General features: G+C 38.1%; 4 protein-coding genes across 8 annotated transcripts; 1 reads left to right on the forward strand and 3 right to left on the reverse strand.

Moving 5' to 3' along the window:
* Nucleotides 1–1,827: 1,827 nt before the first annotated feature.
* On the reverse strand, nt 1,828–2,250 carry LOC125194630. Its single transcript, XM_048092879.1, has one exon. The coding sequence runs from the start codon at nt 2,248–2,250 to the stop codon at nt 1,828–1,830; it is 423 nt and encodes a 140-aa protein (XP_047948836.1).
* Nucleotides 2,251–2,645: 395 nt separating this feature from the next.
* LOC125194631 lies at nt 2,646–3,086 on the reverse strand. Its single transcript, XM_048092880.1, has one exon. The coding sequence runs from the start codon at nt 3,084–3,086 to the stop codon at nt 2,646–2,648; it is 441 nt and encodes a 146-aa protein (XP_047948837.1).
* A 1,037-nt stretch (nt 3,087–4,123) lies between these two features.
* Nucleotides 4,124–7,330, forward strand: LOC125192209 (methionine aminopeptidase 1A-like). 5 transcript variants are annotated; one of them, XM_048089724.1, is made up of 14 exons: nt 4,126–4,276; nt 4,395–4,445; nt 4,632–4,787; nt 4,874–4,949; nt 5,050–5,097; nt 5,196–5,240; nt 5,341–5,440; nt 5,549–5,600; nt 5,689–5,730; nt 6,286–6,347; nt 6,434–6,532; nt 6,796–6,869; nt 6,945–7,014; nt 7,241–7,324. In XM_048089724.1, exons 1-14 carry the CDS (start codon nt 4,206–4,208, stop codon nt 7,246–7,248), a joined length of 954 nt encoding a protein of 317 aa, XP_047945681.1. In that variant the 5' UTR covers nt 4,126–4,205; the 3' UTR covers nt 7,249–7,324. The 5 variants fall into 5 exon arrangements, with proteins under 5 accessions (XP_047945682.1, XP_047945683.1, XP_047945685.1 ...); XM_048089725.1 differs by lacking the exon at nt 6,796–6,869 and having other exon boundaries at nt 4,124–4,276; nt 7,258–7,330; XM_048089726.1 differs by lacking the exon at nt 6,796–6,869 and having other exon boundaries at nt 4,124–4,276; nt 7,241–7,325.
* A 509-nt stretch (nt 7,331–7,839) lies between these two features.
* LOC125197237 (histidine kinase CKI1) lies at nt 7,840–11,518 on the reverse strand. The gene is made up of 7 exons (XM_048095957.1): nt 11,465–11,518; nt 11,039–11,275; nt 10,290–10,964; nt 9,825–10,212; nt 9,199–9,737; nt 8,293–9,132; nt 7,840–8,175 (listed from the first exon to the last, which is right to left on the reverse strand). Exons 1-7 carry the CDS (start codon nt 11,516–11,518, stop codon nt 7,945–7,947), a joined length of 2,964 nt encoding a protein of 987 aa, XP_047951914.1. The 3' UTR covers nt 7,840–7,944.
* Between the last annotated feature and the right edge of the window lie 5,083 nt (nt 11,519–16,601).

Below are 16,601 nucleotides of genomic sequence, written 5' to 3' on the forward strand. Positions count from 1 at the left end.
AATACTAGTACATCTTTCATCCTTTTAAGTTTTAACTAAAGAAAATATTATTATTGTTATTAAAAAATGGAAATAATATCAAACGACAAAGATTTTTATAGTTTTTATAAAGGAAATAAAAAAAGATCAACCGCTCATTACTAGAAGACATAATTACGAAAAAAGAAATCATGTAATGTAAGTATAATAAAAAAAGACATAACAAGTTTCTCAGTAAAGGTAATTCTTTTACTAAAATTTCGTTATGTTCGTTTCACACCAATTCAATGTTGTTTATCTTCATTACTTAACTCATAGACTATTGTTTAATGAAAAAATTATACTACTAATACAGTATTGGTTGCTAACCAGTGAGTCAATGACGTCCATCGAGACTTTCAGTTTGGTAGCTGAATTAATTCAATGTGTAGAGCAACAAAATATTCTCCTTATAGACCTGAAAATTAAATTAGTTTAGGCAATTCGAAGAAAAATCTGAACACTTATTTCGCATTCGCACGGCACCTTAGGCTTCATAAATTTCTCATTTGTTGACATTAATGGGAATTAATCTAGAAAAGCATGACGCCAGTCCCATCCTTTTTGCACTATAAATAAGTAAGTTTTTTTTTTATATCTTTATCCGAGTATTTAATACTACCTCTTTTCGTTCAAAAAAAACGCCTTATTTCTTTATTTTAATCCATCCATCAAAATTGATCTTATTCTTTATGGAAATTCTGTTACCATTTTTTCTGTTTTTTCCTCCTAATTATCCATATTTTTTTGTTTTTTCTTCTCTGTCCCACTAGAAATAAAATAGTATTTACTTTTGGACACGGGATTTAGTGTTATTTTATGAGTTAATGAGAAGAGAATAAAGTAAGCAAGATGAAAAAGTAGAGATGATGTTATCTCCATGTTAATAAATATTTTAAACGGGACAATCCAAAAAGAAAAATGTTTCATTTTTAATGGGACATAGGAAATAGTAGTAAAATTCATATCGTCCACGCACAAATAAGACTATTTTTGAAGGATGGAAGTTTAAGCCTTAATATAATGTTACATATTTTAGTGTTGTTCATATTGGAAATGTGAAGTTTACCGAACAATAGAGTTATCTCTATTGTTAGGCTAGTCGAAACGAATTCTCTTATTTAGTTTGTAATATTATACTTTCATTGAGTGCAATCGAGTGGTGGCCCACTACATAGACTCTATATGTCCACGAAATAATGTCTATATTTGTTATTTCGGCATGTCCATGAAATAATATCTAAATTTATTTTTATTTTTTCTTTTTTGGTAAGTGAATCTCACTTTTCCACTAGCTCATTGTACTCACATTTTCTTATAAACTTACTAATATAAAAATGGGATTCACATGACATTACATCGTCTTTTTTCTATCTTCTTACTTTTACATTTTTCTTAAAACTTTCGACAAAGCAAAGTGTAATTTTAAATTGTGAATGGATGGAGTAGCTTGTAAAATGAGCCAAGGATGACCAATGATGAGGTTTAGGAGGCAATTCAGAGTGGTGATCTAGGAGACAAACTAATTGCAACCAAAATGACCGTTAGAGCATCCACAATGGATGCCCTAGTGCATAGTCCAGTGAGAGCCCTAGTGGTTGCCACGTCAGCATGCCTCATCTTTCTGCAATGGTGGAGCCTTAGTGCATGCCCTATCTATTATCCATTTCTCATTTCAATTTTAATTTTAATTTTTTTATGTTTACCAATTATAAATAGCAAAATTAGACTTCTAAATTAAAGAACTAGCAAAAAACATACATTACTTAATTTTATTTTATTTTAAAGTTACAATAAAGAGGTACAATTTCAACGACCACTACGTGTCCAAACTTCTTCAATCATGTTGTTTATGAGATCAATATGAGCTTGTTGGTTGCGCATGCTCTCTTGAGCTTGTAATCTCTCGCTGAGTCCATAGGGTAAACCTCGAACGACCGGCGGGGCTGCATGACCTGCACTCGGAGCGGCTTCATCGTCGTGAATAATCATGTTGTGCAAGATGATGCACGCGTACATGACATTGGCGATATGATGCCTGTACCAGGAACGAGCCGGGCCTTTCACTATTCCCCAACGCGCTTGAAGCACACCGAATCCTCGCTCCACGTCCTTCCGTGCAGCCTCCTGCTTTGCCGCAAAAAACTCTCTCCTCGCACCCGTTGGACAGGAGATCGTCTTCAAGAAAACTGGCCATCTCGGGTAAATGCCGTCGGCTAAGTAGTACCCCATATGATGTTGTCGTCCGTTGGCAGTGAAGCTGATAACCGGACCGTTGCCATTGCATTGCTCGGTGAAGAGACCGGACGAGTTCAGCACATTGATGTCGTTGTTGGACCCCGCCACGCCAAAGTGAGCATGTCAAATCCAAAGACCGTGGTCAACGATTGCTTCAAGGATCATCGTCGGGTGGGTACCCTTATACCCACTGGTGAATTGGCCTCTCCACGCTGCGGGACAATTCTTCCACTCCCAGTGCATACAATCAATACTCCCTAACATTCCAGGAAAGCCGTACACCGTATCGTGCATCCGCAGCAGTCCTGGCAGTCTTGGGCATTCGGCTTGCGCAAATATGTGGCGCCGAAGGCGTTAATAACGCCCGCACAAAAATTTACCAGACACTCCTAGCCAGTTGTATCCCCGACGTGAAGATACTCGTCGAACATGTCCGCCGTAGTGCCGTATGCCAACTGACGAAGCGCAACAGTGCACTTCGTCAGCGGGGATGGACCCTTTCTATGGGTCGCATCTTCCCGCCACTGGAAGTACTCGTCGCGCGCCTCCAACGCGTGAACAATCTGGAGAAACAACTCTCGCCGCATCCTAAACCGTCGGCGAAAAACCGGCGCGCCCCACCGGGGATGTTCGGTGAAGTAGTCCTTGAACAGACGTTGATGAGCTAGGACATGCTCTCGACGGACGGATGTCCGTCGGTGGATGGGCCTCGGGACCTGCTGTTCGGCTTGCTCTTGCTCATGTATTGCACGAATACCGGTGAGAATCTGGTTCCCGAAAGCAAACATTGCGCGTTCCATAGACCGACCAATATCTTCCCCGGGAACCATTTTGGAAAAGTGAGTGAAAGAGATATTGCAATGGAGAGAGAGTTGAGAGAAATGTGAGAGAGTTGTGTGAAAAATGAGTGAAATTAAGGTATATTTATAGAATTGAAAAGGAAAAATAAATAAATAAATAAAAAACGCGTGATCGGGCCAACGCGTGATCGGGCGCGCCTCTGCAATGGGCGCCCGATCTAACGCCCGATCGATCGGGCTCGGGATCGGTCGCGACCGATAGTTCGGTCGCACTCGGGCGTGTCCGAGGACTGCAATGGATGCCCGACCACGCCCGAGCCCGATCTCGGCCGATCGGGCGCGCGATCGGACATCCATTGTGGATGCTCTTACCAACCACATCGGTTGATAACCAAGTTGGAATGATAGGTCACAAATGTATATTACATTTGTAGTTCACGGGAAATATCAAAAAAATTAAAAAAATCATGACTTTTAAAGACAGTTTTTCCTAAATCAATCAAAGCCACGTGTACTTTCCGGCTATAAATTTCAGACTTTCTAAGAATAGTTTTTTTTAGACTAGCCACGTCTGTATAATTTTACTGAAAAATATCAGGGTCGAGTTGAATGAGATATGTCTACAATCCAAATTAGTTGATAACTTTGTGCGCTATATTTAAAGACGTTCATGGCAAAAACCGAAATTTTGGTCTAAAAATAATGGATAGATCATACTCCCTCCGTCCCAAGATAAGTAACCACAAACTTTTTGACACGGGATTTAAGGAAATGGGGTTTTGTTAATAGAGTAGAAAGTGAATAAAGTAGAGAGAAAATGTAAGAGAGAGAATACCAAAAAAGGAAATGAGTCACTTATCTTGAGACGTCCCAAAAAGGAATATGAGTCGTTTATCTTGGGACGGAAGAGTATAAAATTGGAAACAAATTGACTTTGACCAAAGGAACCGTTTTCTGATTAGTTACTAAACCCTCCCTCCAATCTCCATCTCCACACTCTCATCTGCAAAAATCATAGACTTGGAATTGACCTCGGCAATCATACAGCACAGCAAGGTATGATCGCAGCGTGTTAATTCTGAAACGCGATGGTTGATTAACGGTTTTTGTTTGTAAGTATTTTGTGTATAAACCGTGGTTGGATAAGAGATGGCAGGTGGATCAGAATCAGATGCGGTGGGCTTGTCTTGTGCCAGATGCGCCAAACCTGCTCATCTCCAGTATGATCTATATTTCTTCTTCCATTATTTATTTATATATTTAATTTATGGTTAATTTGCTGGATTTGCTATGACTGTGCACTGTTAATGTTGGTGGGTTTTGGTGCTCTGCTTACAGGTGCCCCAAATGCGTACAACTCAAGCTTCCCCGTGAAGCTGCTTCTTTCTGGTTCGTAATTTGATTACGTTTCTGCAATTGGAATCTATTTTATTTGAAGCTGGATTCGATTTGTATTGGAGTTAGAAATAGTAGGCAAGGCAATTGATAATCATCAAAGCTAGTGAATTAGAAACAACTGATTAGGCTTTCATTCCTGTTGTTAATGCCTATTGTTGATGGAAATCCTCTTTCCAGTTCCCAAGACTGTTTCAAGGCATCCTGGACCTCCCATAAATCTCTTCACTCCAATCCTATATCTGGAAATTCTACTCAACAAGATTCGGGCTGGCTCTACTGCTTAAGGGAAGGACGAGCTCGGACACCAACACTTCCACATTTTGACTGGACTGGGTAATATTTATTGATTTTAACCCCTATTCCATCTACCAAAATTTATGCTTTATTTCTTATATGCTATACTTTTCTGTCATTTTCAGGCCATTAAGACCATATCCAATATCACAGAAACGTACGGTACCAACTCATATTCAGCAACCTGACTGGGCAATTGATGTAAGTTTCTTTATTGATATACTTCAAATGCTTACTGCGTTATGATTTCTTTATGCTACCTGTTCAGCTGCATTCACTTATCTGTTTTCCATCTTTTCAGGGAATTCCTAAAATTGAGCCCAATAGTGATCTACAATATGTTGTGGAGGTAGTCATGACTAGTCTCTACTTATGTGCTCTACTTACAATCTTAACTTATACTAGTATGACTGAATGCAATTGCTTTTCATGATATAATTTATCAAGATCAAGACTCCAGATCAAATTGAGAGAATGAGAGAAACTTGCCTGGTAAATGTGCAACTGAAACATATTACATCAATTTTTGTCTTGTTATACATCCAATAAACAATATATGGATCCTTGCTAAACCTTTCATTATTATCTCCAGATTGCTAGGGAAGTTTTGGATGCTGCTGCTCGGATTATACAACCTGGAATTACTACAGATGAAATTGATGTTGTGGTTCACGAAGCAACAATTGCTGCTGGTATGATTGCCACACCTCACATTTATACTATATTTCGTAGTCCTGTGAATAATTTTATTGTTTTAAATGGTAGATATGATTTTCCTATGGTCGTTTTTTTTCCTCCAGGAGGATATCCATCTCCATTGAATTATAATTTCTTTCCGAAGTCTTGCTGCACGTATGTACTTCTTACATTGAATTTTCTTTCATATGCTTACCACTTTTTAGTCCTAAATCATCATGAATCAAACTCTTACTTGTCTTAGATCAGTGAATGAAATTATCTGCCATGGGATTCCTGATGCAAGGTATGTCATAAACCCAAACAAGAACTATCACATGCCATGATAGCTGATCCTTTAAATCCATTTCTCATTATGCTCTCTCCGTCGCATTCAAAGTAACATGTTTTCCTTTTTGGAATGTCCCATTCTAATTGCACGTTTTCTAAAATGGAAACATCAATCCCTCTATTTTATTCTCTCTCTACTTAACTCACAAAACAACACTGCATAAAAGTCATGCCGAACAGGAAATGCTTCACTTAGAATGTGACAGATGTAGTATTTGATTATCCTACTTGCGCTATAGCTAGTGTCTGATGTATATCTCGGGGTTTGGGTCCTATGAACCTTCAGCACATTATTTTCTTCTACTTTTTAACTTGTTTGTTCTTGGCTGAAGAACTTAGATTCATGGCCTCAGGAAAAGTAATTTGCCCAGGAACTCAACTCGTTTCTTCTAAATTCAATGTGGGAAGTTTAGACGACATAGTGTTTATCATGCATGATGATAGTGACAGATCTAGGTAATTATCTTTGTAAGGAAATACCTTCTTACTCACTTCCAAGTATACTTTTCAGGAAACTACAGGATGGTGATATTGTAAACGTTGATGTGAGTGTGTATTATAAAGGGGTACATGGTAAGGAAACTCATAGCCAACTCTAGGTGATAGCTATAATTTGTTGTTGTAACATAAGACACTGAAACTTTTTCTTGCTTTTGTAGCTGACTTGAATGAAACCTTCTTTGTGGGTAATGTTGATGAAGCATGTAAACGGCTGGTTCAGCATACATACGAATGCTTGGGTATTGCAATAGCAGCTGGTAAGTGTTATCATTGTTTTATTATTGTAGATGAACTTAAAAGGTTTTTGCTGTATGAGCAAATAATCACCTTCATCATTTATCTACTTACTTCTCTTCTGACTTTCTCCATCTTCATATGTACTTTCCCACTGTCACTCAAACAATATGTGCATACTCAAATTTTGTTCGCTTTTAGTTACTTTGTGGGTTTGATAAGTTCATTCATTTATCTGGAATCATGTTCCTGGCTGTTTATTGTGTGCTGTGCACAATCTCTGTAGTTAAACCTGGTGTACGTTTTCGGGAAATTGGAGAAATTATTAGCCGTCATGCATCTATGTCTGGATTATCTGTGGTAAATGAGCATTTTCTTATTTCTCTATTTATTAATTTTTGGTTTATGTTTTGAAAATCCTGATATGTGCTACAGGCGAGATCTTATTGTGGTCATGGTATTGGTGAGCTCTTCCACTGTGCACCAAATATACCCCATTATGCAAGTATCCTCAAAATTGAGTTGGATTGTTACTCTTTTTAACATATTTCTCTGTGAGGGTATTTGATAAGGCATGTATATGTCTCACAGAGTTGCTTTCGAAAAATGGATTGACATGAGATGAATGAATTCTTGATATATCTTTGCAATACGACTCTTGATATGAGTGTTTAGGTAATAATATTATACATCATCATTCTGTATCATCTTGTGACTTCACTCTCCCATAGAGCCTTAACTGGAGCAGGAAATAAGGCTGTTGGAGTTATGAAGGCGGGCCAGACATTTACGATTGAACCTATGATAAACTCAGGTAGTTGTCTAGTTGTAAACCTAGGAGGGGTAATCACCTTACCTTAAGAAATAGGGGGCACAGAAGGCAACCCGAATCTTCCACTAGCACTTGAAGATGATGGTCATTTTGCTTCTACTTTTGTAGTTTTCAGTATGTTAATAACGTAATTCACAAACTTAAAATGTGTAGGTATTCGAGATACAAACTGTAATATGCATCAAGCCATCAACCAAATATTTTCATAGCAAAAAATATTAGAGAAATATGTGATCAGTACCTAGAACAAATATCATAGATCCCAAAAAATATCAGGAAGTGAGCATTGATACTACAAAACATGACTATCACACCTTCGTACGTTTTTTTCCTCTACTGTTGAGGAATATTGGCCAGAGTAAGATAATATATTGGTTGGGGAAATTAATTTTTTTTTCTCCCATTTATGATGTGTGATTCAGATGTGAAACATGAACAAAAGAACACTCGTACCAAAAATTCTCAAGTAATCTAGTCTAGATGAGTGAGAGTCGTATCTCAAAATAAGAAAGGCTAAAAATAGGAGCATTTGATCTTAATTCAAGTATGTATAAAACATTTGAAATCCACAATTATGTGTAATTTTAGTGTGAAAAACTCAGCTTAGATTGGTGATTCTGGCATTCTGTAAGTGGTAATGAGTGGTGATAGAGCCTGGAGAAGATTATTGGTATTGAGTGGTTTGGTGATGTAGGCATCCACACCTGCCTCCATCATCCTATTCCTCTCCATCTCGTCTCCGGCGCTCAACGCCACGATCGTTGTTCGAACGCTGTAACTGCCCTCGGCTTCTCTAATCCTTGCAGTCGCCTCGCTTCCGTCCATCACCGGCATCTGCCAAACGACAACATTACTCACCACTCATCATAACTCATATTGATGAAATTGTTTTATCATTACTAGTGTTAATTGAGCTATTTCTCTTTTAGAGTTAGACATAAATAATGGTACCTCGCAGTCCATCAATATGAAATCGAAACTACCCGATACCCCGTCTTTGAGCCTCTCGCATACAAGCTGCAACGCCGCCGCCCCAGTCTCGCAGCATGTAGCAACCGCACCAAGACTACAAGCCACAAATGTAGCTATCTTCCGCCCCACGGGATCATCGTCCACCACCAGTATCTTCTTACCCGCCAATGGCTTCCCCACCTCCTCCTCTGCACTACCAACCGCAGGTGAAATATCACCCCCTCTCCTCGTAGCCATGCCCCCGAACTCTGGTAATAGACTAACCGTCTCATACAAACGCGATCCGTGAAATGGCTTCGAGATGACCAAATCCGGTGGCGCCAGCTCGTCCTGATCAAAATCCGGCGAATCCAACCAAACCACCCTAGTATAGCACCTGATATCCTTTCTGAAATCCCCAATTTCTCTCTTAATATCCGACAAAGCCCCCACGTGCGTGTCCACCACCATCAGCACCATTCCAGACTGATCAACGCCATCGAGGCTGCTCAAAGGGACTGATCTGGAGCTCGAAGAGCTGTTACAGCTATGGTTTGATAGGTTCATCATTTTCTGCTTGATTTTCTTCAAAGTAGGACCGAGTTGCTGGTGCTGCTTCACCGTGTGCACCTTGATCCCGAGCCTCTTCATGAAGGCTTGCAACACATTGCTCCTTTGATCGCTCTTCAGCAGCAGCACCACTCGCGATTTTGGCGGTTTAGGCTCCCAGAAATCGACTGTGCTCGGGCGTGCTGTCATCAACACATTGAAACTGAAGCAAGTGCCTCTTTCGCCAACTTCCTTGTCCACAATCCCTATCTCTCCCCCCATTAGGCGCACCTAGAATTCAAATAAGCAAATCAATTGATGAATGGAATAAACTAAAGTCATTTTGATCTTTCTTACCAGGGACTGCACAATCCCAAGGCCTAGACCAGTCCCTTGCTGTCCCACCGCGGTTTCCCTCACTTGGATATAGTTCTCAAAAACAGATTTTCTCTGCTCCCTTGGAATGCCTTTTCCCGTGTCGTTCACCTCGAATGTGAAATCCATGCAGTTGGGATCGCTGTTTGATTGGTTGTTTGGTCTGTTAATCTTGAATAGGCAGCAGTTGGTTTGAGAGGAGCCAAGCATTTCATTTTCGAGGCAAGGTTTTCTTGCCCAAGCTCCAACACTCACATGTCCCTCTGTGGTAAATTTGACAGCATTGCTAAGTAAGTTGCTCAATATTTGCTTCAGCTTGCTCCTGTCACCTCTAGCCCAACAACATCTTGCGATGGACCCATCGCATGGGTCCAAGATTACGTCTACCCCTTTCTTCATGCCCACAGGATGATAAAGATCAACCACGTCTTCCAGAAGCTGCTCCACATCGAACACCTGCTCCTCAAGTTGCATCTTCCCGGCTTCTATCTTGCTCATATCAAGGATGCAGTTCAATATCCCTTGAACAGATCAATAAAATCAATTGGATGTGATACATGAAAGAAAACACACACACATGTTATGGTTGGCTTCAGAAAAAAACTGACCTAAAAGGTCCCTCGTGCAGGATTCCATCTGCAACAGATTTTCCAGGACTTGTGAGCTGCAAGGGTCCCTTTTAATAAGCTGAGTGCGACACACTTCTACGAGGCCGCTTATGCCTGCTAGAGAAGCACGAATGTCATGGCTTGCACTTGCAAAAGCGAGACTCTTGTTCATGCTCTTTCTCTCCGATTGCTGGGTTGATTCCATCTGCTTTATCAATGCGCCACACAGTGACATCTCCCTTCTAGCAGCTTCCACTATCAGTGACACGAAAATGCATATCGTGATCACCACAGCACCAACCATTACAACTATCAGAGCAAAGCACAATCTTATGTTCTTGTGAACTAGGCTCGAGTACTTATCAAGTGCCACAGCCAACACAAACACCTGACACACCAAAAACCACAAATATATACATTCAAAATTCTCAAACGAAATAATATTAATTCAAAGATGATGCTTACAAATTCAACTCCAGCAATCTTAGCTGGTGAGCAGTTGAACACATACTTGTTCCCTCCAATGCTCAAAATACGCTCGTCGTTGCAACTGATGTTTCCCACTGTCTGGAGCTGGCCATCATCGGGGTTTGACACCTGAAACAAAACCTGATTTCCATCCAAGATGACACTGACACGACTGCTTGGGAAGCCTTTAATGGTCACATTCCAATCCTTTGTAAACAGATACAAGCTTCCATCATAAAAGGTCATTTGAGCAACCAAGAAATCAACCATAGGCTTCACACGGAAGCCTAAAGAAATTAGTCCGTTTCCATCCAACCGAACAGTGCTGAGTAGCAGAACATCTTGAGAATCTCTCCACCCACTCCCCACTGAGGCATATCCATTTGTGCTATTCAAGGCTCCTTGTAACCAGCTACTTTTAACCAGTTCAGGTGCGGGAAACTTAGTCGCCACTCCATATAGCTTCCCCGTATTACGATTTGCAGGCTGCAAATACCATGTGTACTTCTTCTCTTCTGCATCTTTTCGTGCAGGAAAGGTTGAGTTCGAGTACAATGCAAAAGGCTCGTCCCCTTCTTTACAATACGCGAAGAATAAGCCATTCAAACCAATGTAAGAAATCTGAGACAGGTATGGAATTGTTGAAAAGGCTTGAAATAGTGCAGGAACCACCTGCATCATTTGAAGAACACAAGAAAACTAAGAAAAACTGTATATTGAACTCATTATAGATATAAAACAGCAACCTTTGATTCAATATTTGTCAATTGGGGATCATTATTATCCAAACAGAAACTCAAAATCCGCGCAATGTTGACGGCTGAAGCATTGCTGGGAGAGAAGAATGCAGCTGCATTGTGAATTTGTGATATCAAATCTTGATTGATGTTGTGAGCTATCAACTTCACTTCCTTCTCGATTGGTACAACCTTGTTGAACCATAATGTGACCAACACAGCAGCCAAAGATAACACCACAAGTATCTACACAGGGATTAATAGTTTCATCCAAAAAAGCCCAAAAAATTTGTGCTACAAAATACTAAAAAAATTCCAATGAATATTTGTTTGAATTGACAAGTCAGTAGTCTTATTCCATCAACTTAATAACAAACTAATGGTTTCTTTTTATAAAAAACATAGTTTTTGTTTAAGAATTACTGAGATACATACCAGGAAAATGAAGAAACAAACAGGACGCAACACTATCAAAGAATTTTGCTTCATCTCTTAGAAAGCAACAAGTTAAAATGCATTTCGATAAAATTCTAAAAGAGAAACCAAATCAACTAATTAAAACATAAGTATAGAAAGTATAATAATGCATTTCAATAAAAAAGCTAAAAGAGAAAGCAAATCAAGTAATTAAAACATAAGTATAGAAAGTATAATTGCTAGAAATATATCCACAGAGTAGAATCTTGATATTCATTTATTTTTGGTGTGGGTTCTTTACTTTTTTGACATTCCATTTACGAGTAAATCTTACATAAATGCAGAAAATCGTCTAATTATATTAATAATGTAAATATGTGCAGGAAAATATGATTGCGCATCTTATCATTTTGGGAAGGAGATGAAACATAAGGAAGCTAAATGTGCTAATTTGCGGAAGGAAATTAAACATTAAAAGGGATGCATACACGGACCTTTAGCTAGTGCCTGCTTCTTAATTCCTCTTTGCTTTTAGCATTGTGTTCGGATCGGTTGTGGTCTCGATCTGTATCTCTTGATTCGCGTTGAGTTTTGGAATAGGTTGGTTTGCGCGGTTAGCTTCTGTATTTCGTTGAGGTCGCTTTTTGCCATAACTGCACTATAGAGCAATGCGAGAATTGGCATTTCATTTAATTTTTTGAATTGTGAATGTGCATTTTAATAATAATCGCATGAAGTAATTTTTTTGACCAGCATTTAACCGGTGTGGTTCGTTATAGTATATGGTATGACAAAACACCATACTGATATCGTACCGAATTTTTTAGTATATCGGAAATTCGTAAGATAGTTTTTGATACCGTTACCGTGTTTTCAGTATATCGCATCACCGTACTTTTGCGGTGCGGCATGCCATACCATTATAATTGTTACTACCTCCGTCCCTGAAAATTTGATACAGTTTACTATTTTGGTCCATCCCTGAAAATTTGGTACACTTCACTTTTACTATTTTTGGTAGTGGACCCCATATTTCACTGACTCATTCCTACTCACATTTTATTATAAAACTAATACTTTAAAGGTAGGACTCACATCCCACCAACCTTTTCAACTCACTTTCCATTACATTTCTTAAAACCCGTGTCGGGTCAAAGTGTAGCAAAATTTGGGGGACGGAGGTAGTATATCGGAAAAAAAATCTATTATACCCAAAATATTAATAAAAAAAAAAACAATTCTAGTGTCCAACTACTTCAAAACTAGATCTTATTATAAAAACACATAACAAAATTATACGAAGGGCATGTTTGGGTCATTGTTAGCGTATAATTAGGTCATTTTAATAATGAATGACCTAAAATGAACTAAAAATGACATCAAACTCGGATTTCGTAAAATGACTTAAAACTAAATAAAAATGACCTTCCATGTTTTGGTTAATTATTGATCTTTAGATCACTTAATCATAGGGCCAAGATTTGAGCTGCATTTCTAGATATAGATGCATTCTTGTTTGGATCAACTTTGTTTATATATATAATAATCAATCGGTATATCGGTATACCATGATATACCAAAGCGTCGGTGTCACGACCACACTTTGCTAAGGATAGCAAAGAAGGAAATCGTGACTAGGGGTGGGAAATTAGAGCATGGGAACAGAAAGGGGGATAAACAATTTTGAAATCTCCACTTAGAAATCAAGGGAAACAAATTCAATATAACACTTGGTATCCAGGACTTTAAATGAAAAACCTTACTTATCAATAGAGATTAATCAGAGAGTATATAAGAACAGGTGACGTTGTCCAAGACCTTAGTACGCATTGGAATTTAATTCGGTTACATGTATGAAGACATACACCTCAAGAATCTTTACTTGGGTGAAAGAGTAATCATCAAACTCTGCTCAACATTTCCTCCATCATTGCTCAACCTGCACATTTAAAATTACCTGCAGAGCTGAGTACAAAGGTTCTCAGTGAACACAATGCCAAAATATACATACATACAATGAAAATATTGTCATGCCATCATAGTAACACTCGAGAGTTTTCTCTTAAAAGACCCGAGCTTACTAAATTCTTTGTGAGCTAAAGTTCACGCATAGTGAATCCCTTCTTTTTACTTGAACTAGTGTTATCACTCGTGCTATGCACGGGACAAAAGATTTCAAATAATGAAAATATATTAACAACTAAATATATTAAAATAAATAAATATAAAAATATATTTACAGATAGGAATACGAAATAGGAGTAATTATAAAGAATATTCATAACATTATAAACAACACAAAAAAGAAATGTGTACTTCTGTGAAGATAAATGAATCAGCACTAAAACTTAATGTCCATTAGTCTAAACCATATTTCAAACAATGTTTTTTAAAACATCATTGACAGAGATGTCAATTGGGCTAATCCACTTGGGTTGAGGCCAACCCACTCGGGTTACCGACCTATTTGGGTGCGGGTTATGACTTTTTCGGGTCATAAATTTTCAACCCTAATCCTAACCCGCCGGTTTTCGAGCTAACTCATCGGGCTATTCGGTCTAAAAACTCTTGAAAATAGTATCTTCTATCAAAATTTTCCTCTATGAAATAATTTTAAATTTAAGATATTTTTTATTCTTAGTCTTAGAATTATATATAATCTTCAAATTTACACATTTTTCTGTAATAATAGTTGGAGAGAATCCTTTCATCTCGATCAACTAAAATATAAATAAAAATAAATCAAAATTAAGTCAATCAATTTGAATTAAACACGGAGTTCGTGTCATTAATTTGATTACACTTCAAAATTAAAATGAGGAGCGTTTTTATGCTGATACACTTTCACGACTAATTGTGGAAAATTCTTGTCCTGCTTGTTTCTTGTAAAAATTAGAAATTAATTTGATGTAATTGCTGATTATTGTTATTGCATAGGTTCACTATTGTTTTTAAATTAAGATAACCTATTTTGTAGGTATGTTATTTGTCAGTGATACTAAAATTAACCAAGATATTATTATTGTTTTGATCATGTTTTTATCCATTTTCTTCACATATTATACAATTTATTACTTTAAAAATATTATTATTATTATTATTATTACTTTTTTTACTTCAAATATAATAAAACTTAAAATAAATTTCATGTTAATAAACTATAGTTCTGATGATCTCAAGTTAAAAAATTTGAATCATCTAATAAACACATCTTAGTTGATTACTTTTTTTAATATTTAATTTTAGACCAAAACATAACATGATATCCATTGTTAATGTTGAAAAAGGATAAATTTCTTATTTTTGCCATATATATATGTATAAAAGTAAATTGCCACTTAAAATGTCGATATCATATTATACATTTTGTTTGTTTTGAATAATTTGACAATTTACATTACTTCTATGGGTATAAGAAGTCATAACAAACTTTATAAGTTAAGATTAATTTTAAATATTCTAATTCTATAATTTATACTATAAACATAGTGACTTTAGATTGTGAATTTATCTGGAAAAGAAGCTTGCAACAATGAATAATTTCAATATTGACCCAAATAGAAGGCAAAACAAAAGGAAGTAAGTACGTATATAATTTAATTACTTAGTTTAATAAGAATTTAATTTAATAGTAGTATATTAGTAAAAATTAAATTACGTGTCAAAATTAAAATTTAACTTTTAAGACATAATAATATAGTAGACCCAATTTTAGTTTAGAATTCGATACAAAAATTAGAAGTTAGCAAGCAATAATTGTACACCCAATATATCAATTATAGATTTTTGTACTAAATTAATTAGATCTTACGACAAACCTTTCTCGCCGTCGCTCGACAAACCTTTCTTGCCGTCGCTCCTTCCGCCCTCCCTCGCCGCTCCTCCACCGTGTTGTGGTGAAATCAGCCATTGGGAACACAACGCCCCAAATCATGTTTGAGACCAAGACAGGTAATGGAGAGACCGCCCTAAGCTCCACTTCCACAACCCCTCTTCAAACTCCCAACTCCAGCTCACCTCATCAATGTATGAGATTATCTTGTTTTGTTTCAAATACTTTGTTTCTTATACTATAGTTTCTGCATTTTATTTAATGGCTCATGATATGGTTATTTATGTAGCAAGATTACCTTCATTCTGCCTAATGTGGCATACCACATTCCCTCGCCGATCCACTGCGTTGCCTCACCGGTCACCCTCCTTCACCAGCCCTGCCGGCCTGTGGCGATGTCCGACAGCATCTTTTCCATGTTCATTATGATTTAAGCTTTCTGATTTTGTTTTTTTGAGTTGGTACTTATAGAAAAAAATTTAATCTTAATTTGAAAGCTATTGTCTTTACATCTTTCCAATGATTTCTGCTTTAGGGTTTAACGCATATCTATGTTCTTTATGTACTTCTGTCATATCTAAACACCAAGTGCCATGGAGATGGTGCTCTTCCACGGTCACCTACATCTTTTTCCAGCTGGAGAGGTGGCCACATCCCAACGACTTCCCCTACATCATCTTTGTGTCATAGAAGGTGGCCACCTTCCACGGTCACATGTGTACATGGCCCAAGTCCCTTTCAATTACTTAATTAATTTGCCAAAGGGAGTCCAACATAACTAAATTAGTTCATCAAATTTTACACGTCCGTCTTCCCCTTCTCCAACAATTTGAAAACCACAGAATCGCATATCTGCTTCTCTTCCTCTTTCTCTCAACCACCGCCGCCGACGAGTGCTCCAGCCGATGCCATCAGGCCGTTGGTGACTCCTCATTGGCGCACCTCTGTTTCTCATCTCTTTCAGGTGTGAAATTCATAGAGAACCAAGTCTCTACTTCTCTCTCTTAGTGATTCTCAACGCTTGGCGTCTCAGTGCCGTCTCCAGCCAATTCCACCTCGCCAATGCTGGTTTCTGGATTTGCAAAGTCTCCGGCCCGCCTCCAGCTGCTCGGCCGTTCACAGCGCCATGTACATCTCCTCTGCACAGGGCCACGCCGTCTCTCACAATGAGCGCCCATTTTTCCAGCAAGCTCGTCGTCGTCGCCTTCCGTGGAAACTCACTGCCGAGCTCTCATTGTCGCGGCTTGTTGCTGTCTGCTCGGATTTGCGCTGTCGTCGGTCAACCCCTTGACCAGAAGTTACGTCTTTACTCTTGCTCTTTTT

Source organism: Salvia hispanica, chromosome 6 (assembly GCF_023119035.1).
Source record: "Salvia hispanica cultivar TCC Black 2014 chromosome 6, UniMelb_Shisp_WGS_1.0, whole genome shotgun sequence".
NCBI lineage: Eukaryota > Viridiplantae > Streptophyta > Magnoliopsida > Lamiales > Lamiaceae > Salvia > Salvia hispanica.

Excerpts from the sequence above, each read along its gene's own strand:
- LOC125194630 (XM_048092879.1), bottom strand. The coding sequence starts at position 2,250 with ATGGGGTACTACTTAGCCGACGGCATTTACCCGAGATGGCCAGTTTTC.
- LOC125197237 (XM_048095957.1), bottom strand. The coding sequence starts at position 11,518 with ATGAAGCAAAATTCTTTGATAGTGTTGCGTCCTGTTTGTTTCTTCATT. Across the intron at positions 11,276-11,464 it reads TTTGTTTCTTCATTTTCCTG|ATACTTGTGGTGTTATCTTT; the intron begins GTATGTATCTCA and ends ATCCCTGTGTAG. Across the intron at positions 9,133-9,198 it reads TTGGGATTGTGCAGTCCCTG|GTGCGCCTAATGGGGGGAGA; the intron begins GTAAGAAAGATC and ends TTTGAATTCTAG.
- LOC125194631 (XM_048092880.1), bottom strand. The coding sequence starts at position 3,086 with ATGGTTCCCGGGGAAGATATTGGTCGGTCTATGGAACGCGCAATGTTT.
- LOC125192209 (XM_048089724.1), top strand. The coding sequence starts at position 4,206 with ATGGCAGGTGGATCAGAATCAGATGCGGTGGGCTTGTCTTGTGCCAGA. Across the intron at positions 4,950-5,049 it reads AACCTGACTGGGCAATTGAT|GGAATTCCTAAAATTGAGCC; the intron begins GTAAGTTTCTTT and ends CCATCTTTTCAG. Across the intron at positions 6,870-6,944 it reads CTATGTCTGGATTATCTGTG|GCGAGATCTTATTGTGGTCA; the intron begins GTAAATGAGCAT and ends TATGTGCTACAG.